The following is a 16,568-nucleotide window of genomic DNA, read 5'->3' as shown; positions in this document are numbered from 1 at the left end:
CCCTTTTTTTAGTCCTTTAGGCAGGGGTCACGCTTGTCTTTGCTTTCTACATTTGTCAGAAAACTGAAAGTGTGACAAGTGGGACCCCTGCCTTACAGCAGCTAATGTAATTTATATAGAAAACTGATTAATTGTGCAAGATGAGTATTTTTTTTTTTTTTCTTTGTGCGTTGAAATCTGCATTCAGGTGTGCCCTAGTCCACTGATTAACATGAGTTCAGTTGAAATCAGTTTCTGTGCAGAAAACATGCAAGAAAGCAGACAAGTGTGACCCCTGCCTGAAAGTTCTCAGTGAACTGCTATATTTGTATCAGAGGGAATCCTTTTTTTTTTTTTTTTTTTTTTTTTTTTTTTTAATCATTTCAAAACAGAAGGGGAATATGTTTTTAATGATCTTGAAATAATCAAACCTACAATTGCGTGTTTGTCTATCACTTCTTTTAAAGTTAACTCTGTTTCATTCATCAGGTTAAAGTTGAGCAGGTTGCCATGGAGCTTCAGCTTACGCCTCTGACAGTAATACTTCGATCAGTGCTTGAACAATTACAGGAAAAAGATCCTGCTCGTATTTTTGCTCAGCCTGTGAATCTTTCTGAAGTGAGTTTACCAGCAGCATGCATGCAAGTCAAAATTATTTGCATACCTGAATTTAGATGTTTCACAAGGGTTTACTTATCACTGCTACCCAAAAAATTACTGCTATAGAATTTGGCTGTCTAGCTAGCACCACATTCATAGGTACATCAGTTTTGTGTTTCACCTATAAATGTTTTTACCCCTCTGTCAAACACTTCTTCTTTTGCTCCTTATTTATTTATTTTATTTTTTTAAGGTTCCTGATTACTTGGACCACATAAAACATCCCATGGATTTCTCTACGATGAAGAAACGGTTAGAAGACCAGACATATATAAATCTGAATGCATTCGAAGAGGATTTCAATCTAATCATTGAAAACTGCTTGAAGTACAATGCCAAGGATACCATGTTCTACAGAGCTGCTATTCGGTTACGAGATCAAGGAGGAGTTTTACTAAGGCAAGCGAGACGCGATGCTAATGCTATTGGCTTTGATGATGAAACAGGGATGCATTTACCAGAGCAACCAAAAATTGAACCTCCCCCACAGTTTTCATGGGAGGATGGTAAGTTTTTTTATGATAGAGCTTTATGCAAAAATCAGAAGTCTTAAAAAGATATTAAAACTGACCCAATTTTTTTCAAATTTAAATTGGAATTTCATCTACAGTCAACTTGTCTGTTTTGGAAGGATAGTCAAAATAGGAAAACATATTCTGCCAGGATTGCTTTTTATGAGTTTTCCTCTTACTACGTCTTCATGTGGGAGTTGGCAGTTTGGCAGGAGTAATATTGAAATGCAAAACTTTAGTAGTCCTCTGTGCTAATCTACTTTAAAGAAGGCAGCAGGAAATCTCATAAGGAACAATTCTCCAATCACAGTGTTGTGATTGGCTGAATAGTGTGGGAGTAGTTTACTACAACTTTTGGAAACCTAGCAGTTCGAGAGGGTGCCGTCCACCCATTTACGTTAGGTGAATTTCTCTGAGGTTTCTTGCTTGGTCTCCAATAAAACTGAAATGAGAGGGCTATTGAGGCTTCAATATTTCCATTTAAGCAATACCAGTTGCATGGCTGTTCTGCTGAGCCTCTGCCTCTAATACTGGACAAGCATGCAGAAGGTCAGGTGTTTCTGACAATTTGGTCAAATCTGACAAGATTAGACACTACTGCTGAGAAATATACCACCAGGGCTGCCAGGCAACGTGTATCGCTTAAAAGGAAATAAATATGGCAGCCTCCATATCGCTCTCTCTTCAGTTAGTACCCAGTGACCAACCGATATTGATTGAAGATCTTTTTCTGGGAAAATGGAAGTGTCTTCTATTACTGTTTTGTAATTACACAGTAGTGTGTTTGTCTCTCTTGTCAATGATAGATATAGATAGTATTGCGCGCAGTGGGAGCTTTTACTCCCCGGGGGATAATCTTCCATCCTCATCCTTGACTCAGAATGACTTCTGGGCTCTAAAGGTACTTTTTCAAGCCGCTTTACTAGTGCCTTCTGTACCTTTTGCTCTGTAAAGAAACTTCATTTCCCTTTGGGTTTGTGACATGTCTGATTTTAATTACAATTGCATTTGTGTTTTTGCTTTTGAAGCAAATCATGTTGTGTTCAGCTGTTTACTGTGAATGCATAAAACCTTTTGGTATGTTGCTAACCCACTTGCGTCCCATCACTCACTGTTCCTTTCCCACTTCCCTCCAGTCTTTGTTTTTTTTTTAAAGAGAACCCGAGGTGGGAATTACTAATACTATTGGGGCACAGAGGCTGGTTGTGCACACTAAGACCAGCCTCTGTTGCCCCATCGTATGCCTCCATGTCCCCCCTGCTCGCCGCTATAGACCCCGCAGTGCTGGCGACACGCAGCGCGTCGCCAGCACAATGTTTACCTTAGCGCTGTCTATCAGCGCCGCTCCCCCGCCTCCTCCGCATCGCCGCTACCCGCCCGCGTCACTTCCCTCCTATCAGCGGGAGGGAAGGGACACGGGCGGGTGCGCCGATGCGGAGGAGGCGGGGGAGCGGCGCTGATAGACAGCGCTAAGGTAAACATTGTGCTGGCGACGCGCTGCGTGTCGCCAGCACTGCGGGGTCTATAGCGGCGAGCAGGGGGGACATGGAGGCATACGATGGGGCAACAGAGGCTGGTCTTAGTGTGCACAACCAGCCTCTGTGCCCCAATAGTATTAGTAATTCCCACCTCGGGTTCTCTTTAATATACGTATTATGCAATATTTAAGGTTTTTTACTATTCTGATTTGCAATTCCGATTCACAATTTATTTGATGCTAGCAACTCAAGAAGAAAAAAGCAGCATGCAGGACTTTTTTTTTTTTTTTTTTAAATCGCATCCAAATCGGAATCTTATATAAAATCTCATCTGAATCAGAATTGCATGTCACATAAAATACAGTGCAGTTGATTGGAAGTACTTAGCAATTCAGTTAATCCTTTGCTATCCTGTTCTATAATTGTAGTTGATAAACTTCTGAATCCTGAGAACCGTAAACATATGCCTTTGGAAGAACAGCTAAAAGAGCTGTTGGAAAAACTGGATTTGACTTTTGCAATGAAATCAAGTGGATCCAGGAGTAAACGGTTAAAGCTGTTGAAAAAAGAAATAAATAACGTCCGTCAGTTATTGTCACAACAGCAAATACAGCCTCCACAAATTGAATCGGGTATTGGAAGTTTTGAAGAGGAAAATGGATCCACAGTTGAGAATGATGGTGAAGAAGATGGTAAGGCAATTTTCTACTTTGTATAAACCAAAGTGATTTTTATGTTGTAAAGAGTTTTTTTTTTTTGTTTGTTTTTTTTTAAGTTGTAAGTAGGTATTACTATATTCATTGTTCAACAGCCATTACAGTGAAGGTTTGCAAAAGTAAAGCAGTTGCCCAGAGCACCCGTAAGAATCATTAATTTAACAGCTGAAACCTGATTGTGTCCTGGACTGTTGTTTCAGTAACGAGTTTAGGTAGTCATACATATAACGATGATGGGCAGTTTCGACCAAGCGATAATCTCTCCCTGATCGAATCTGATTAGAGAGGGATCTGTCTGCTACTCATACACCACAGGCCGGTTCCTGACAAAATCAGCATGAAATCTTTTGGGAATCTGCCTGATGAGGCCGGATCTGGTGCCTCCCATGCTGCTCCCCTCCATATAAAATGTGCCTGATGCAGTATACTTCACCTGTCCGCAATCTGCATACACGCGCCCCACGTGGTTGCTGCATACACGTGTCGTTACTGCCATGTGTCCGATCAACCACAACTGACCAACATCTTGCAGCAAGCCTGATAGATACATGTAATGTCGGCCCGAAATTGGTCGCATCATCGATCCAGCATGCTCTTGGCAGCACCAGTTTTCATCAGATTTGATAATTATTGAATCACATGCTTGATTAGGGATAGATATATGGGCACCTTTAGTCAACTTAGACACCGCCATTCCAATCTACCTCCACGGGAGACTTTCGGGAGCCCGAGTGCTCTCGAAAGACTGGCGGCTCCGCACTGCGCATGTGCGTGTTGACACAGGCACTGTACGGAGCCACCCACTCTGGCTTTCGAAGCCTCCTGTGGCAACACAGAGCAGTATTTGACAGATCTGTCAGATACTGCAATGGGGGGGGGGGAGTGGGGTATGACAACGAGGGTACCAGGAGAGGAACGGGAAGGCTCTATAGGACCCAAAGCCTTCCCTCCACTTTGGTTTTTGGCCATGAGTATTACTATGCCTCTGGTATCCTTCTTTGGAAACCCCACGTGTGCAGTTCAGCTCGAACCCTACCACACCCAGCCAGTGAATTGGCTCCTTAAAGAACAAGTGACACCCTTGCTAACCTATAAATAAACACATATATAAGTAGATAAATATTACTTCTACTTACATAACAGATGTATTGTGCTATCCACGTAATGATTCCTGTGAATTTTACAAAGGAAAAGCAGAAAATCCTATTCTAGGCAGTGGCCATCTTGCCAAGCTAATGCTGACATCATATCCTTCCTGACTTGTTTTCCCCTTCCCTTCTCTTGCTCATTGTGTATTCATTAGCTGCCCTCCTCCCAGTCTTCAGACACTCCCACCGAGGTGTAGACTAACTGCACGGTCTTTTTTTTTTTATTTACACATCCAATCACTGAGCCACCTCAGCCTTGCTTGTAATCACAAGTAATCAGAGGGTGTTTCTGATAAGCAGCTAGGCAGGGAAATAAATGGAAGTGGCGGAATATATTATAGATAAAAAGATCTCCCAGCATTCAACTCTTTGGCACTGGAACTAGGGCCAGTGCTCCTAAAGTATGTGATGACTACAAACCATAACAGCAGAAAAAGTTTAGCAAGTTTTGAATGCAGGATTAGCATCTTTATCACTTAATACACTCAGACCAGTTGCAGTTGACATTTGATTTTTATGGTGACAATACCGCTTTAAAAACCTACTCCTTTCTATCTCAGAAGCTGCGTTGCTAGCTTGGATGTTTCACTTGTGTGGTTTGGTAGGGGTGCTGACTGGCCAGATGATTTCAGCTCTCTGCTGCTGTAATTAAACTTAAAGCGCATCAGATGAAGAACTAACTATAACAAGTAACTTGTCTATATATCTTATCTAAAGTTTAGATGGTTTACACAGCAAATCTAGCTGCAAACAGTTTTAATAGAATATGATTATTCCTGTGATACAAAGACAGCAGCCATGTTGTTTGTAAACATTACACAGAGGCAGGCTTATCTGTATCTTGAGCCATCAGCCTAATCCCCTCTCCTCCTCCCTCCCTCCCCTCTGCCTCTGAAATCAATGGCTAGTAACACCTCCCCCTCCTCCTGCCCAGACTGAGCTCCCATGAGCCCTTGCTACTGCCAAGGCTCTCTGAAAACCTGTGGGTGTGGTTTATTTAGTTTATTGGGAATTAGAGTATTAAAACAAAAACAAAGTATTTGGCTTGAGGAATGCCCTATAAACAATAGGAAAAGAACACAATTATGCAATGTGTTAAAGTTCACCTCAGATCCACTTTAACTCCCTTCATACAGAAGTTTGCTTACAATCTCTGATGCAGCTTGTTTCAGTCAACTTAAGTGACTCACATGGCTTCCTATTGTCTGCACATGGTTTATTGATCTGTCTGCCTTCTGCTTTATAGATGGCTCATTGATCTGCTGCTTAAAACTATGCTTATATACTGAATGTCTGCAGCAATTTAATTTCTAGTCTTATCTTCTGTACATAACTGAGGAACTCTCATCACTACAGTACTGCAAAACATGACTCTAAAAGTTGTGCCATCTTTATTTGTGGTGCACTTTACCTAATTCAGTTAGGATTTATCATTTGGTTGGTAGGTATGACTGTACTGTACCTGTGATTTTAAAAGATGTCTTTCAAGCTGGATGGGTTTTTGAGTCCATGTAGCTTTTTGATTAAAGCAGACCTGAACTCAGACCTTCCAATCTGCTCTAAAAGATACGCAACAGCATAATTATCTTTTAAAGAAAGACATGTCTTTGTTACAGCTGATAAAAATCCTACAATAAATCTGCTGTTTATACTTCCTGCTTTCTTAGAAGCAGACATATGGTTAACAACATCCTGTGCTTTCAAATGAGCTTATGTGGCTTATCTGCCGTAGCAGTCAGGTGACACTGAAGAGATCAAATTACAACTTGTGATTAGACACAGATGAGAGGGAATTGGGCAGGCTAAACTCTAAATTCATACAGGGTGCATCTCTCGATGTTTTTCTTCTGTCCTGTGCAAAATTTAAGGTCCACGTTAAGCATATATTTTGGTACTTGGAGTTAAAAAGATAATTTAATTTTTGTTCACCAGTTAGGTGGGTAAAACCAGTGACATCCAACAGTCATTTTTATGATTTGTGTAGATGTGACATAGTGATCTCAACCAAAAAAAAAAAACACACCGCCATAAAGGGCCATTATCTAATATCAGTCCATAGTAAATCAGGCATTTCAAGAAAACTATGTATCTTCATTGAATATAAGCTTAGATCCATTAAAAACCATTACAACATCAAAGATCTCCCAGAAAACAGACTGTAATCGGTATGCTCCCCTACTATAAATATTTCATAATCCATACATAAATTCATAAATTATCCCTCTGGGATAAGCAGGTATACAGTGAGAGTGCAAACACAAACAAATATAATCACATGAGAATAGCTCCTTCAGTCTGTAAAATAGAATCATGTGCCATAAACCTACCATCAAAACAAGGGGAGGATGTGTGCATGCCCGCACACCCTAAACAAGTGGGCGTGCGCATACACACATATACAGTGCAAATAGTGCAAACTAAGCAATACAGTACCTCAATATAATGTAAATTGTGCTATCGAGCAAGTGCGTGCACGCCAACCCCCACCAAAAAACAATGGGGGTCCGCGTGCACACAAGCACCTACGGCAAAAAACTGTGCAAAAAAAATGTAATAAAGTGCATATAAGAGGTCAAGATACAAGTATTGAACAAGGTGCCTTGAAAAGAGCGCACCTCTAGCGCCAGTGCTAAATTGCTGAGTAGTGCAGTTACAAACTAATATTACTGTGTAATAAAAGGTCTGCTTACCCGCGGGAGACTAAGTAGGGGACCCCAGGATTTCGCCTTGCGCGTTCGCAGCCCTGTACTGCTTCTTGGTAACCTCCATACGCTGCTGTCTGCTCGCACGGTGCGGGTCTCCCACTGCATAGTAATACCCCGTTCCGGCTGCGTTGCCCGCCGGTAGAGTCCTTCGTCAGACCTCCAGATCAGCGGCAGCCTGCAGGGATATGAGAGAGAGGAGCAATGTGCGGTGACGCGCCCTAGACTTCAAATGTAGGAAGTGACATCACTTGTATTGAAGTCTATGGCGCGTTACTGTACATCGCTCCCCTCTCTCACCCCTGCGGGTTGCCGCTGATCTGAAGGTCTGACGGGCGGGTAGCGCAGCCTTAACTAGGGAGCACATCCTCCAGTCCCCTCCAGTACTTCCTTCCCCGTCTGTAGAGCGGCCTGGCCAGTGCTCCCCTGGGCTGCAGCCAGTCTCCTGTCTGCTCTCCTCGCAGGCAGCCGATCATGGCTTTGAAGGTTGTCACCGGGCTCCAGCAGAAGCCCCAATGCATGCAGAACTTCATTCAGAGCATCATGGAGTGCACAGAGCCCAGCGAGCTTGTGGTCGGGGGGATGGGCGCTACTACATGAGGGCCATCCAGCTCATAATCCAGATCCCGGCTGCCAAAGGGGTGAGCAGGAGTGGGTGACATAGGGGAGGGGGAGGTGTTAGAGTGCAAGCTTACTGGAACAGGGCAGAGGGGTGCCCTATACTGCAGCGTGTAATAATCATAGTGGCATAGAATGGTTGTGTAATGGTTGTAATGCATGGGCTGCAATGTATGTGCTGTAATGTATTGTCCTGTGCTGTAATGTAAGGAGGGTGATGGGATGTTATCACTAAAAAAGCTATGGAGCCTGTAGGTCGGTGCAATATGTGGTGTGTGATGGGTGCTCTATGGGGGCTTACTGAATGCAGCAACCTGTGGAATGTGATATTAGTGTATGAAATGTGTTTGAGAGTGCAATAACCTATGTTATAAGGAAGGACTCAGTATTGTTTGCGTTATCTATTGGGAGATTTGTGGAGCTGCAGTAATGTATTAGGTGAGGGTAATGGGGGTGAAGGGATGCATGGGACGTCATAAGGAGCACAAGGGTGTATGGGGCGTGATAGGGGGTACAGGAATGCATGGGACATGATAGGAGGTGCAGGTATTCATGGGACGCGGTAGGGGTTGCAGTACTGGATGAGATGTGATATGGGGTGCAGGAATGCAATGGGACGTGATAGGAGTTGCAGTAATGCATGGGACATGATGGGGGGGTGGGTGGGGGGGGGGGTGCTGGGAAGCAAGGGCCATAAAAGGGAGTGCAGGGATGTCCTATGGTGTAAGCAGCGTTGCCGGTCCTGCATTCACCCAGTTGCGCCCCACACGGCTACTTTTTCATGCCACCCGGCTGGGGAGAACACTGACGTGTCCCTCATTCTACTGGACAAAAAAAGCCCCTGGGAGGGTTCTTACCTCAGGGGAGAGAGCCTCTGGATTTTGAAGGTTCCCCAGCCCTCTTCACCCTCCGTGACCCAGTGCTTGCTCCACTAAAAGATCAGTAGTCTAGCATGTCTACTATGGCGCAGTAGCGGCTGAAATATTTATCTCCGGCGCAGCTTTCCGATGGGCTCCAACAGAAATAGCCGACCCCAATCGAGTCCACTCTACTGTACAGGCACAAGCTGCCTCTGCAGTAGAGTGGACCCAATCGGGCTCGGCTATTTCCGCCAGAACCCATTGGAAAGCCGCGCCTTCGATGGAGTGGGGAAGGTAAATATTTACATCGCCACTGCTCAGGGGTTGCCAGCACTGGATCCTGGAGGGTGAAGAGGACGGGAGAAGCCTCATAAGAATCCAGAGACTTCCCCCTCTCTGGAGGCAAGTACCCCCCAGCGAAAGGAATTTTTTTTTATTTTTCTTCCTTATTACTGATTCATTTTAAATTCAACACTTCTGTCACTGGGCTTGATAGAGGGATGCAATTCGAATTTAAAGAACTATAGGAGTCCTCTTCCTGGTACAGTATTATTGTAGATCTGTGTTTTCATATTAAAACCAGTGCAAAGAGAATTTGAGAAAATCTGGTAGAAAACAGGTGTAGACGTGGAAAAGATGCTTTGTGACCAACTAGAATTTTTGATTTTCAAGTCTTCCCCATTTTTGTTCCAGTTCTGTTGCAATTTTCCTTGCACGCAATGGGTCTTCTTATCTAAACTTTTAAAGCAGACCCAAACCAAACATTTTTTTTTTAATTCAAAATATTTAGTTGCACCACTCTGACACATACAAAGATAAACACTCCTTCAAGCCTATGAGCATTTCAGTGCATGCTTGTCACCCTTCTCTTTGCATAACTAGGGTTATACAGGTGGCAGCCATTAGCAATTCCTCCTTTCCCGGACACCACCTACTCCAGCATTTTGCCGGATTCTGTCCCGGCAATATGAAAGGGAAGGGTTATTCCAATAAATGTAAAATATTTTATATTTGTCATCATGCAGCTAAAAAAGGCTGCTATTTATTATTATAATTTAGAAAATAGATTTTATTCCTGAAATCTTGTATTTTTAATTTGGGGCCACTTTAAACCCTAGTTCAGCCGCCCATATTTTAAATGCATGTTATAGTATGTTTGCATTAACCTCTTGAAGACTGCAGTGATGAACCCCCTAAAGACCAGGCACATTTACATTAAATTGGCCACTGCAGCTTTAAGGCCAAGCTGCAGGGCCACACGACACAGCACACAAGTGATTCCCCCCTCCCCCAGTGTTTGTTTGTTTTGTTTGTTTGTATGCATTTGTGGTGTTTTTTTTTTTTTTGTTTTTTTTTAAACAGTGTCCCCCCCCCCCCCCCTCCCCTTGTATACCCCCGCCGGCCAATCCCTGTGATCAGCTGTCATAGGCTTCAGCCTATGACAGCCGATCACCTCTGTGGCTCAGGAGGGGACAGCCGTGTGACACGGCTGTCCCCAGTTCAGTGCTGCTGCTGATCGCAGCGTTGTACGGGTGATTAGACAACGATTACGCAGTCTAACAGACTGAAGCCATTTTTACTCTCATCACCCTGCTCTGTCTGCAATAAGAAACTCTCAGTGCCCTTTCATTGAAGGCTGTTATAAAGATGGTGGGTCGGAAGGGTCCATTGCTTTTCCACACAGAACAGGGAAATGAAGCTCTGTTCGGTTGTAGTGTTGCAGCACTCAGAAATCCTATATTTAGAGCTGCATCCTTGCATGCATTATTTCTCGTGTCATTTATTTCCATTTTTAATGGAATAATTTGCAGGATTCCGAAATGGGAGCCTTTTTGCATCATGCGTTTGCTGCACCCCCTAAGTATCATCTAGGGATTTTTTTTTTTTTTTTTTTTTAAAGCATTGTGTCCTTTGTTCTTGTATAACATGATGCCCATGTCGGACAGCTGTTCTTTTGCATCTTATTGTTCTTATTACCACAATACCAATGAATGAGTGCCATATGGCATACTCTAGAATTCATCCTAAGGAACCATGGAGAGATTACGTATACAGATTTATTATTCATCCCATTCAACTTCATAAACGCCTTTTGTTTAGTCCTAACTACTGTCCACTGAACGCAGTAGCCCGATTTTAGAATGGCAAAAACTTACTTGCTTTTATTGAGTTTTTGAAATAGATTTTTTTCTTCCCCCAGATATCATTTAAGTTAGAAACCAACTTATTTGGTTAAATCTGCAAAATGTAAAATACTGCCTGTTTTGGCTACTTTTCTTTGTAAGTCGATAGAATGCTTTTCGAGTAGGGATGAGAGGTGGTCTAGGTTAAATTGGTTAAATTGCTTGGCAAATCTGTTTAATTTCAAACCCAATATAATCTATGCAAATCTGTATTACTGTGTGAAAAGTACCGCACAGTGGTTTTACATTGTATATATTTGGGTTTCATTCATGTTGTTTGAGGGAAATTTTTTTTTTTGTTTGTTTTTTTTTGTTTTGTTAAAAGCATGCCATTTATAAACAGGGAAAATGTAAAGTTGCATATGCCAGTTGCTGGTGTATTTAAGAATATTATGGGTTTTGCGATATACAGGTTGGCTTACTACCTACTTCTGGCAACTTTTTTTTAATGATAGGCTTTCTTTAAAGTACACCTGTAACTTAGAAATACAGGTAGTGGGAGGAGGAAGCCTCTGGCTTCTGAGCATTACCCCTGTCGTCCTCGGCAGAGGAGTTTCGGCGCTGGCAGCTCCTGAAGAACATAAACAGCAGGTAAAATGCACGCAGTGGACAAGTGCGCACCAGCACACTAACGTCTCTCCTCTCGGGCTCTGGAAATAGCCAAGCCCGATCATGTCAGCTCAACTGCGCTGCGCAGACTGCTCGCACCTCAGTAGTGAAGTGGACCTGATCAGGCATGGCAATTTCCGCCAGAGCCCAAGGGGGAGCTGATACTGTGTCTGCACAAGGCTCCTGACAAGCAGATCTTCAGGGGTCCCTGTGCTGGATTCCCTCTGGTAAAGAGGATGGGGAAGCCTCTTCAGGGTCCAGAGGCTTCCCCCTCCTTAGGTAAGTACCTCCTGGGGCACTTTTTTTCCTTTCAGTTACACTTTTTAAGATGGACGGTTATTGTCCACTTGGATTAATTTATTGTCGCACTAGATTGTGGAAAGGGAGTAGTGCTAAGTAAATTTCATATATAACTGTATAAAATTTACTTTCATGATGTTGTAGTTTTTGTTTTCATACTGTTATGTAATTTTGTAGTTTTGTGTTGAGACTTCAATAGATTAGTTTTGTTTGTTAGAAAACATTTGTAATACAGTTTTCAAAAATGGCACTTTTATTTATAATTTTTTCAGGAGATAATTCTCCCCCTAAACTTGAACCATCTGATGCATTACCTCTTCCTTCAAACTCGGAGACTAATTCAGAACCGCCAACCCTCAAACCAATAGAACTCAATCCAGAGCAGAATAAGCAATACAAAAGAGTCACTTTTGATAATGAATTACATAGTGCTACTGCTCAGGATGAAGTGTTAAATGGACACAGTTCAGAACATTTACATAAGGACAGTAATCTCAGTGATTCGACAGATTCTGAAGTTGCGGAATCATCAGCTGATGTAAACAGACGTACATCTATTCTCTTCCACAAATCAAAAAGTGTAAGCCCCCCAAAGCCTGCAAAGAACAATGAGATACAGCCAACTTCACCACAGCTAGGGACCAAAACATTTTTGTCTGTAGTCATTCCAAGGTTGGAAACACTCTTACAACCAAGAAAAAGGTCAAGGAGCTCCTGTGGAGATTCAGAGGTAGACGAGGAGTCCCCTGTGAAACGATTGGACACAGGTAAATACATTAATTTACTAGTCCCATAAACGGAAGAAATACTTTATATAGATTCTAGAGCACTAACTAAAAATGTTTATTTTCTTTACTAAAACTTCTTCATTTAAAACTTTGTTTTCGTTTTGTCATTCTTTGATTTTGCTTTTTTTTATTTTAATCTGCTTGTTGTTTTCAGTAATATTCGATGGCTGTAGTCTTTTTATATCATTGCTTCCCAAGCTTGTCCTTAAGTACCACCAACAGGTTTTGGCTTGTAGGTGTACACAGAGATAATACTATCTACATTACTGAGACATTTACTCAATTTGTGCATATGGTCAATTACTACAAAACGTTCTGTTGGTGAGATTGGAAGACAGATTTAGGAAGAGCTGTTTTGTATTGTTTTACAATTTATTTATTTTTTTTACACAACACAAACTAAAATCAGAGTATGAATGAATGCATACCTCCATACACGTTTCTCTTTTCACATTTTTCATGTCCTACTTTTTTCCTTCAGTCATCCTTTAAGCTAAGCTCCAGGCATAGAACGCATGTTAAAAGTAACTTTTACAAAATTGACTTTCTACCAACCCTATTGCATTGCTTTTATATCATAACTGCAAATTGAACTTTGCTACTGTGGGACCTTAAAACTACATTTAAAAAAACATTTCAGTGGAAGTGAATATTTCAGGGAAATGTTAAGCTAAGCCCTAACCAAAGCTTTATTTTTACTTTATAGCAGGAAGGGCTTCCTGTGTTTGTCCCCCATAAGGGACTCTAGTCACTCTTTTCCCACTAAGTATCCTCTGCTGAACATGAAGTGGTGATAAATCAATTAAATCCATATTTAGAGTATATTAATTCGTAGCATGCAATCATTTAGAAAATGTGGAAGATTTTATTGCACCTTCTCGCCTTTTATCATTACCAGTAAATGTGTGCCGTTATTTAAAGAGAAAGTCAGAGGATGGGAATTAGTAAGACAGTGCTGCCTAAGGACCTGAGCCATGTTTTTCTTAAGTTGCCAAGTTTGGAGCTTGTGTTGGGATTGGAGAAATATCAGGTGGTCATAGTATCATGGATAGAATGAATGGGTTGTACGTTGTTCTATGGGTGCAAGTAAATTAAATATTAGAAGGGAAAGACTTATAAGTAGGTCTAGTATCATTGGGGTATGAAAGATTAGTATATTTAGGGGTTAATTAGAATAGAAGAGATTTGAGTATTTTGGTGTCCATAATTTGACAGATTCAGAGTGCATCGATTTTAAGAAAGCATGGTGGTAACTTGTCGTCAAGTCTGTGGGGAAGGTTCAGCTAGGGTTCTCCCATTCCATAGCTTTGTGCAGCATTGAGCAGCTCAACCTTAGTGAGAGCAGTGTTTTTAATTCTCTTCAAATTACTGTCAAAATGTAAACAAAATTGAGTGGGACAAAATGGTACATTAATCACTACTACGGGATAGGGAAGTCCCTTCAAGAAGGTGGCTGTTGACTGGTATATTAGAGTATTGTTACAAATAACTCTATCACTAAGGTCAGTGGTGCTGGGATATGTATAAAATATGTAGGTCCCCTTTTGTTCATTCTCCTAGTCATATACACCAGCCCTAATCTTAGTTTTGTCCCTTAGTGTTCAGCACCTACGTAGAAAGCGGACCTCCATGACCTCCCTTAAGATAACTTTTTGTTGGGGCAATAGCTGAAAAGTGTATCTGTACAGCTCTTGTGCTCTGAAATGACACCCTAATGTTCAAACAGAAATTAATATGTGGCTTGAAATCGGGCTTACAATCTATAGAACTTCTCAGTGTATAGTCTGGCTTCATTACACTGAAGTGTGCAACAAGACAAGAGCATGGACTGCTAAAGATGCAAGAGTCTGCTGCATAATTATGAAGAATTTTTCAAAGTCATGGCGCTGAGGATGTGAAATGGCATCAAGTTTGCATTTAGTATGTGGTAGTGGATTATGCATGAAAACTAGGGAGCAGGGATATAATGCAGAGAAGCATTGCCTTAGAACATAAAAGGGAGACATTACTGAGCAGTCGATCTGATGACTATATTAGTAGTAAACTGTATTTGTAGGTATTTCATGTACTGAATTTTTTTTTTTTTTTCCACCTGGAGTTCAGCGTAAATGGCCATAAATAGGCGCTAACTTAAGAAGCCCCAGTGTCTTATTGAAGAGAGAAAGAAACATGCAGGAGAAATGTTCAAAGTTATAAGCTACTGACCAATATTAACCATTTTCGCCTTCTGGACGTGACTTTTACTCATAGCTTTCATAGGATTTTTGCTGACCCTTGGAGCAATGTGGATGCCTCTTTATTGCTTATAAAAGCACCGATAGGATTTATAACATTCTAAATTGTGGACTCTGTAACAAAGCAAATCAGCACTGAGGACTTCTGGAGACGCAGAAAAATAATTGCTTATAATACCTATCCCAGGAATAGTGCTTATATTAGGCCTTGCTCACACATTAGCATATTTCCACCTTTTTCTTCAGTACAGAGATACACATTAGATCTGACAATTCATGTTAATCAGTGGGCTTTTTTTTTTTCTTCACTAAGAAAAGGTTTTTTATTACAGAAAAGGAGCATAACCTTACAACACTGCTGATGCCGGAAGATAACATTGGATCACATTAAATGGGCTTCTTCACATCTGTTTTTCCATCCATAAAAAAAGCATGCATGGAAACATAGATGCCATTTTTTTATAGTTATTTTCACTGGTCAGTTGTCCTTTAACTTAGTTAACCACCTAACACTAAGATTTTCTAAAAGCTTAAATTGTTCCATTACGCAGAACCGTTAAGCTAGCACCATTGTCTACACTAGTTATGCTGGGAATACACCATACAATTTTCTGTTAGATTTACCTGCCAGATAAAGTTCAACATGTTGGAAATGTATCTATCTTACGATCTATCTGCCGAGCAATTAGGCATTGTTCTACTCAGCAGGAGATAAACAGAAGACAATGCACCAGAGATAATGACCAATCTCTACAGAAAATAATCTAATTATGCATTCTAAAAGAAAATCTAAAGCTACATCTACACGTGCAGATGACGCGCTGATGCAGCTCGATTGATAAGATCCGACCGGTCGGATCCTGCCACCGCCGATTCCCTGCTCGTTCCCCGTGAGGGGACAATGGCAGGGAATCGAGCGGAAGATAAGCAGCGCCGGCGGGGAATCGAATCCGGCGCACACGCGGGCGAGCGGGGACGCGGAAGAGGCGATCCAGCGGCTCGCATGTAGATGAGGCTTAACAGAATAATCTAACAGAAAATTGTATGGTGTATTCCCAGCATATTCTGCAGGGTACACACGTTGCGATTTCCCCCTCTATCTTAACCAGTTCAGCCTTCAGTCATTTTCACTTTATGCATCCGAGCAATGTTCACCTCCCATTCATTAGCCTATAACTTTATCACTACTTATCACAATGAACTGATCTATATCTTGTTTTTTCCGCCACCAATTAGGCTTTCTTTGTGGGGTACATTACTAAGAGCTACCTTACTGTAAATGCATTTTAACAGTAAGAATAAGAAAAAGAAAAAATTCATTATTTGTCAGTTTTCGGCCATTATAGTTTTAAAATAAAACATGCCTCCATAATTAAAACCCACGTATTGTATTTGCCCATTTGTCACGGTTATTTCACCGTTTAAATTATGTCCCTATCACAATGTATCGTGACAATATTTTATTTGGAAATAAAAGAGCATTTTTTCGGTTTTGCATCAATCACTATTTACAAGCTTATAAAAAAAAAAATAGAGAGAAATATTTCATCTTTACATAGATATTTAAAAAGTTTAGACCCTTAGGTAAATATTTGTTGTTGTTTTTTTTTTTTTTTTTTTACTAAACATTTTATGTGGGCATTTTTGGGAGGGTGGGATATAAATAGTGTTTTCTTTGGGGAAATATTTGTGTATTGTAATGTTTTTTTACTTTTACTTGTAGTTTTACTTTTTGGCCACAAGATGGCAATCTTGAGTTTGTCTACACGACGTCACTCTAA

The 16,568-nt window shown here is 41.3% G+C and overlaps 1 protein-coding gene across 5 annotated transcripts in view; it reads left to right on the top strand.

Annotated features, from left to right (window-relative positions):
• Positions 1-16,568, top strand: part of BRD1 (bromodomain containing 1) — a 78,297-nt gene that overhangs the window by 23,527 nt on the left and 38,202 nt on the right. For 4 of the 5 annotated variants that reach the window (XM_068276332.1, XM_068276331.1, XM_068276335.1 and 1 more), the window contains exons 5-8: positions 469-597; positions 833-1,145; positions 3,058-3,321; positions 12,038-12,532. In XM_068276332.1, coding sequence (XP_068132433.1) covers positions 469-597; positions 833-1,145; positions 3,058-3,321; positions 12,038-12,532 — 1,201 coding nt within the window. The remainder of the gene's footprint in view (positions 1-468; positions 598-832; positions 1,146-3,057; positions 3,322-12,037; positions 12,533-16,568) is intronic. The other variant, XM_068276333.1, reaches the window with a different exon arrangement.

Source organism: Hyperolius riggenbachi, chromosome 3 (assembly GCF_040937935.1).
Source record: "Hyperolius riggenbachi isolate aHypRig1 chromosome 3, aHypRig1.pri, whole genome shotgun sequence".
Lineage (NCBI taxonomy): Eukaryota > Metazoa > Chordata > Amphibia > Anura > Hyperoliidae > Hyperolius > Hyperolius riggenbachi.
This window is presented reverse-complemented; position numbering and strand designations above follow the sequence as displayed.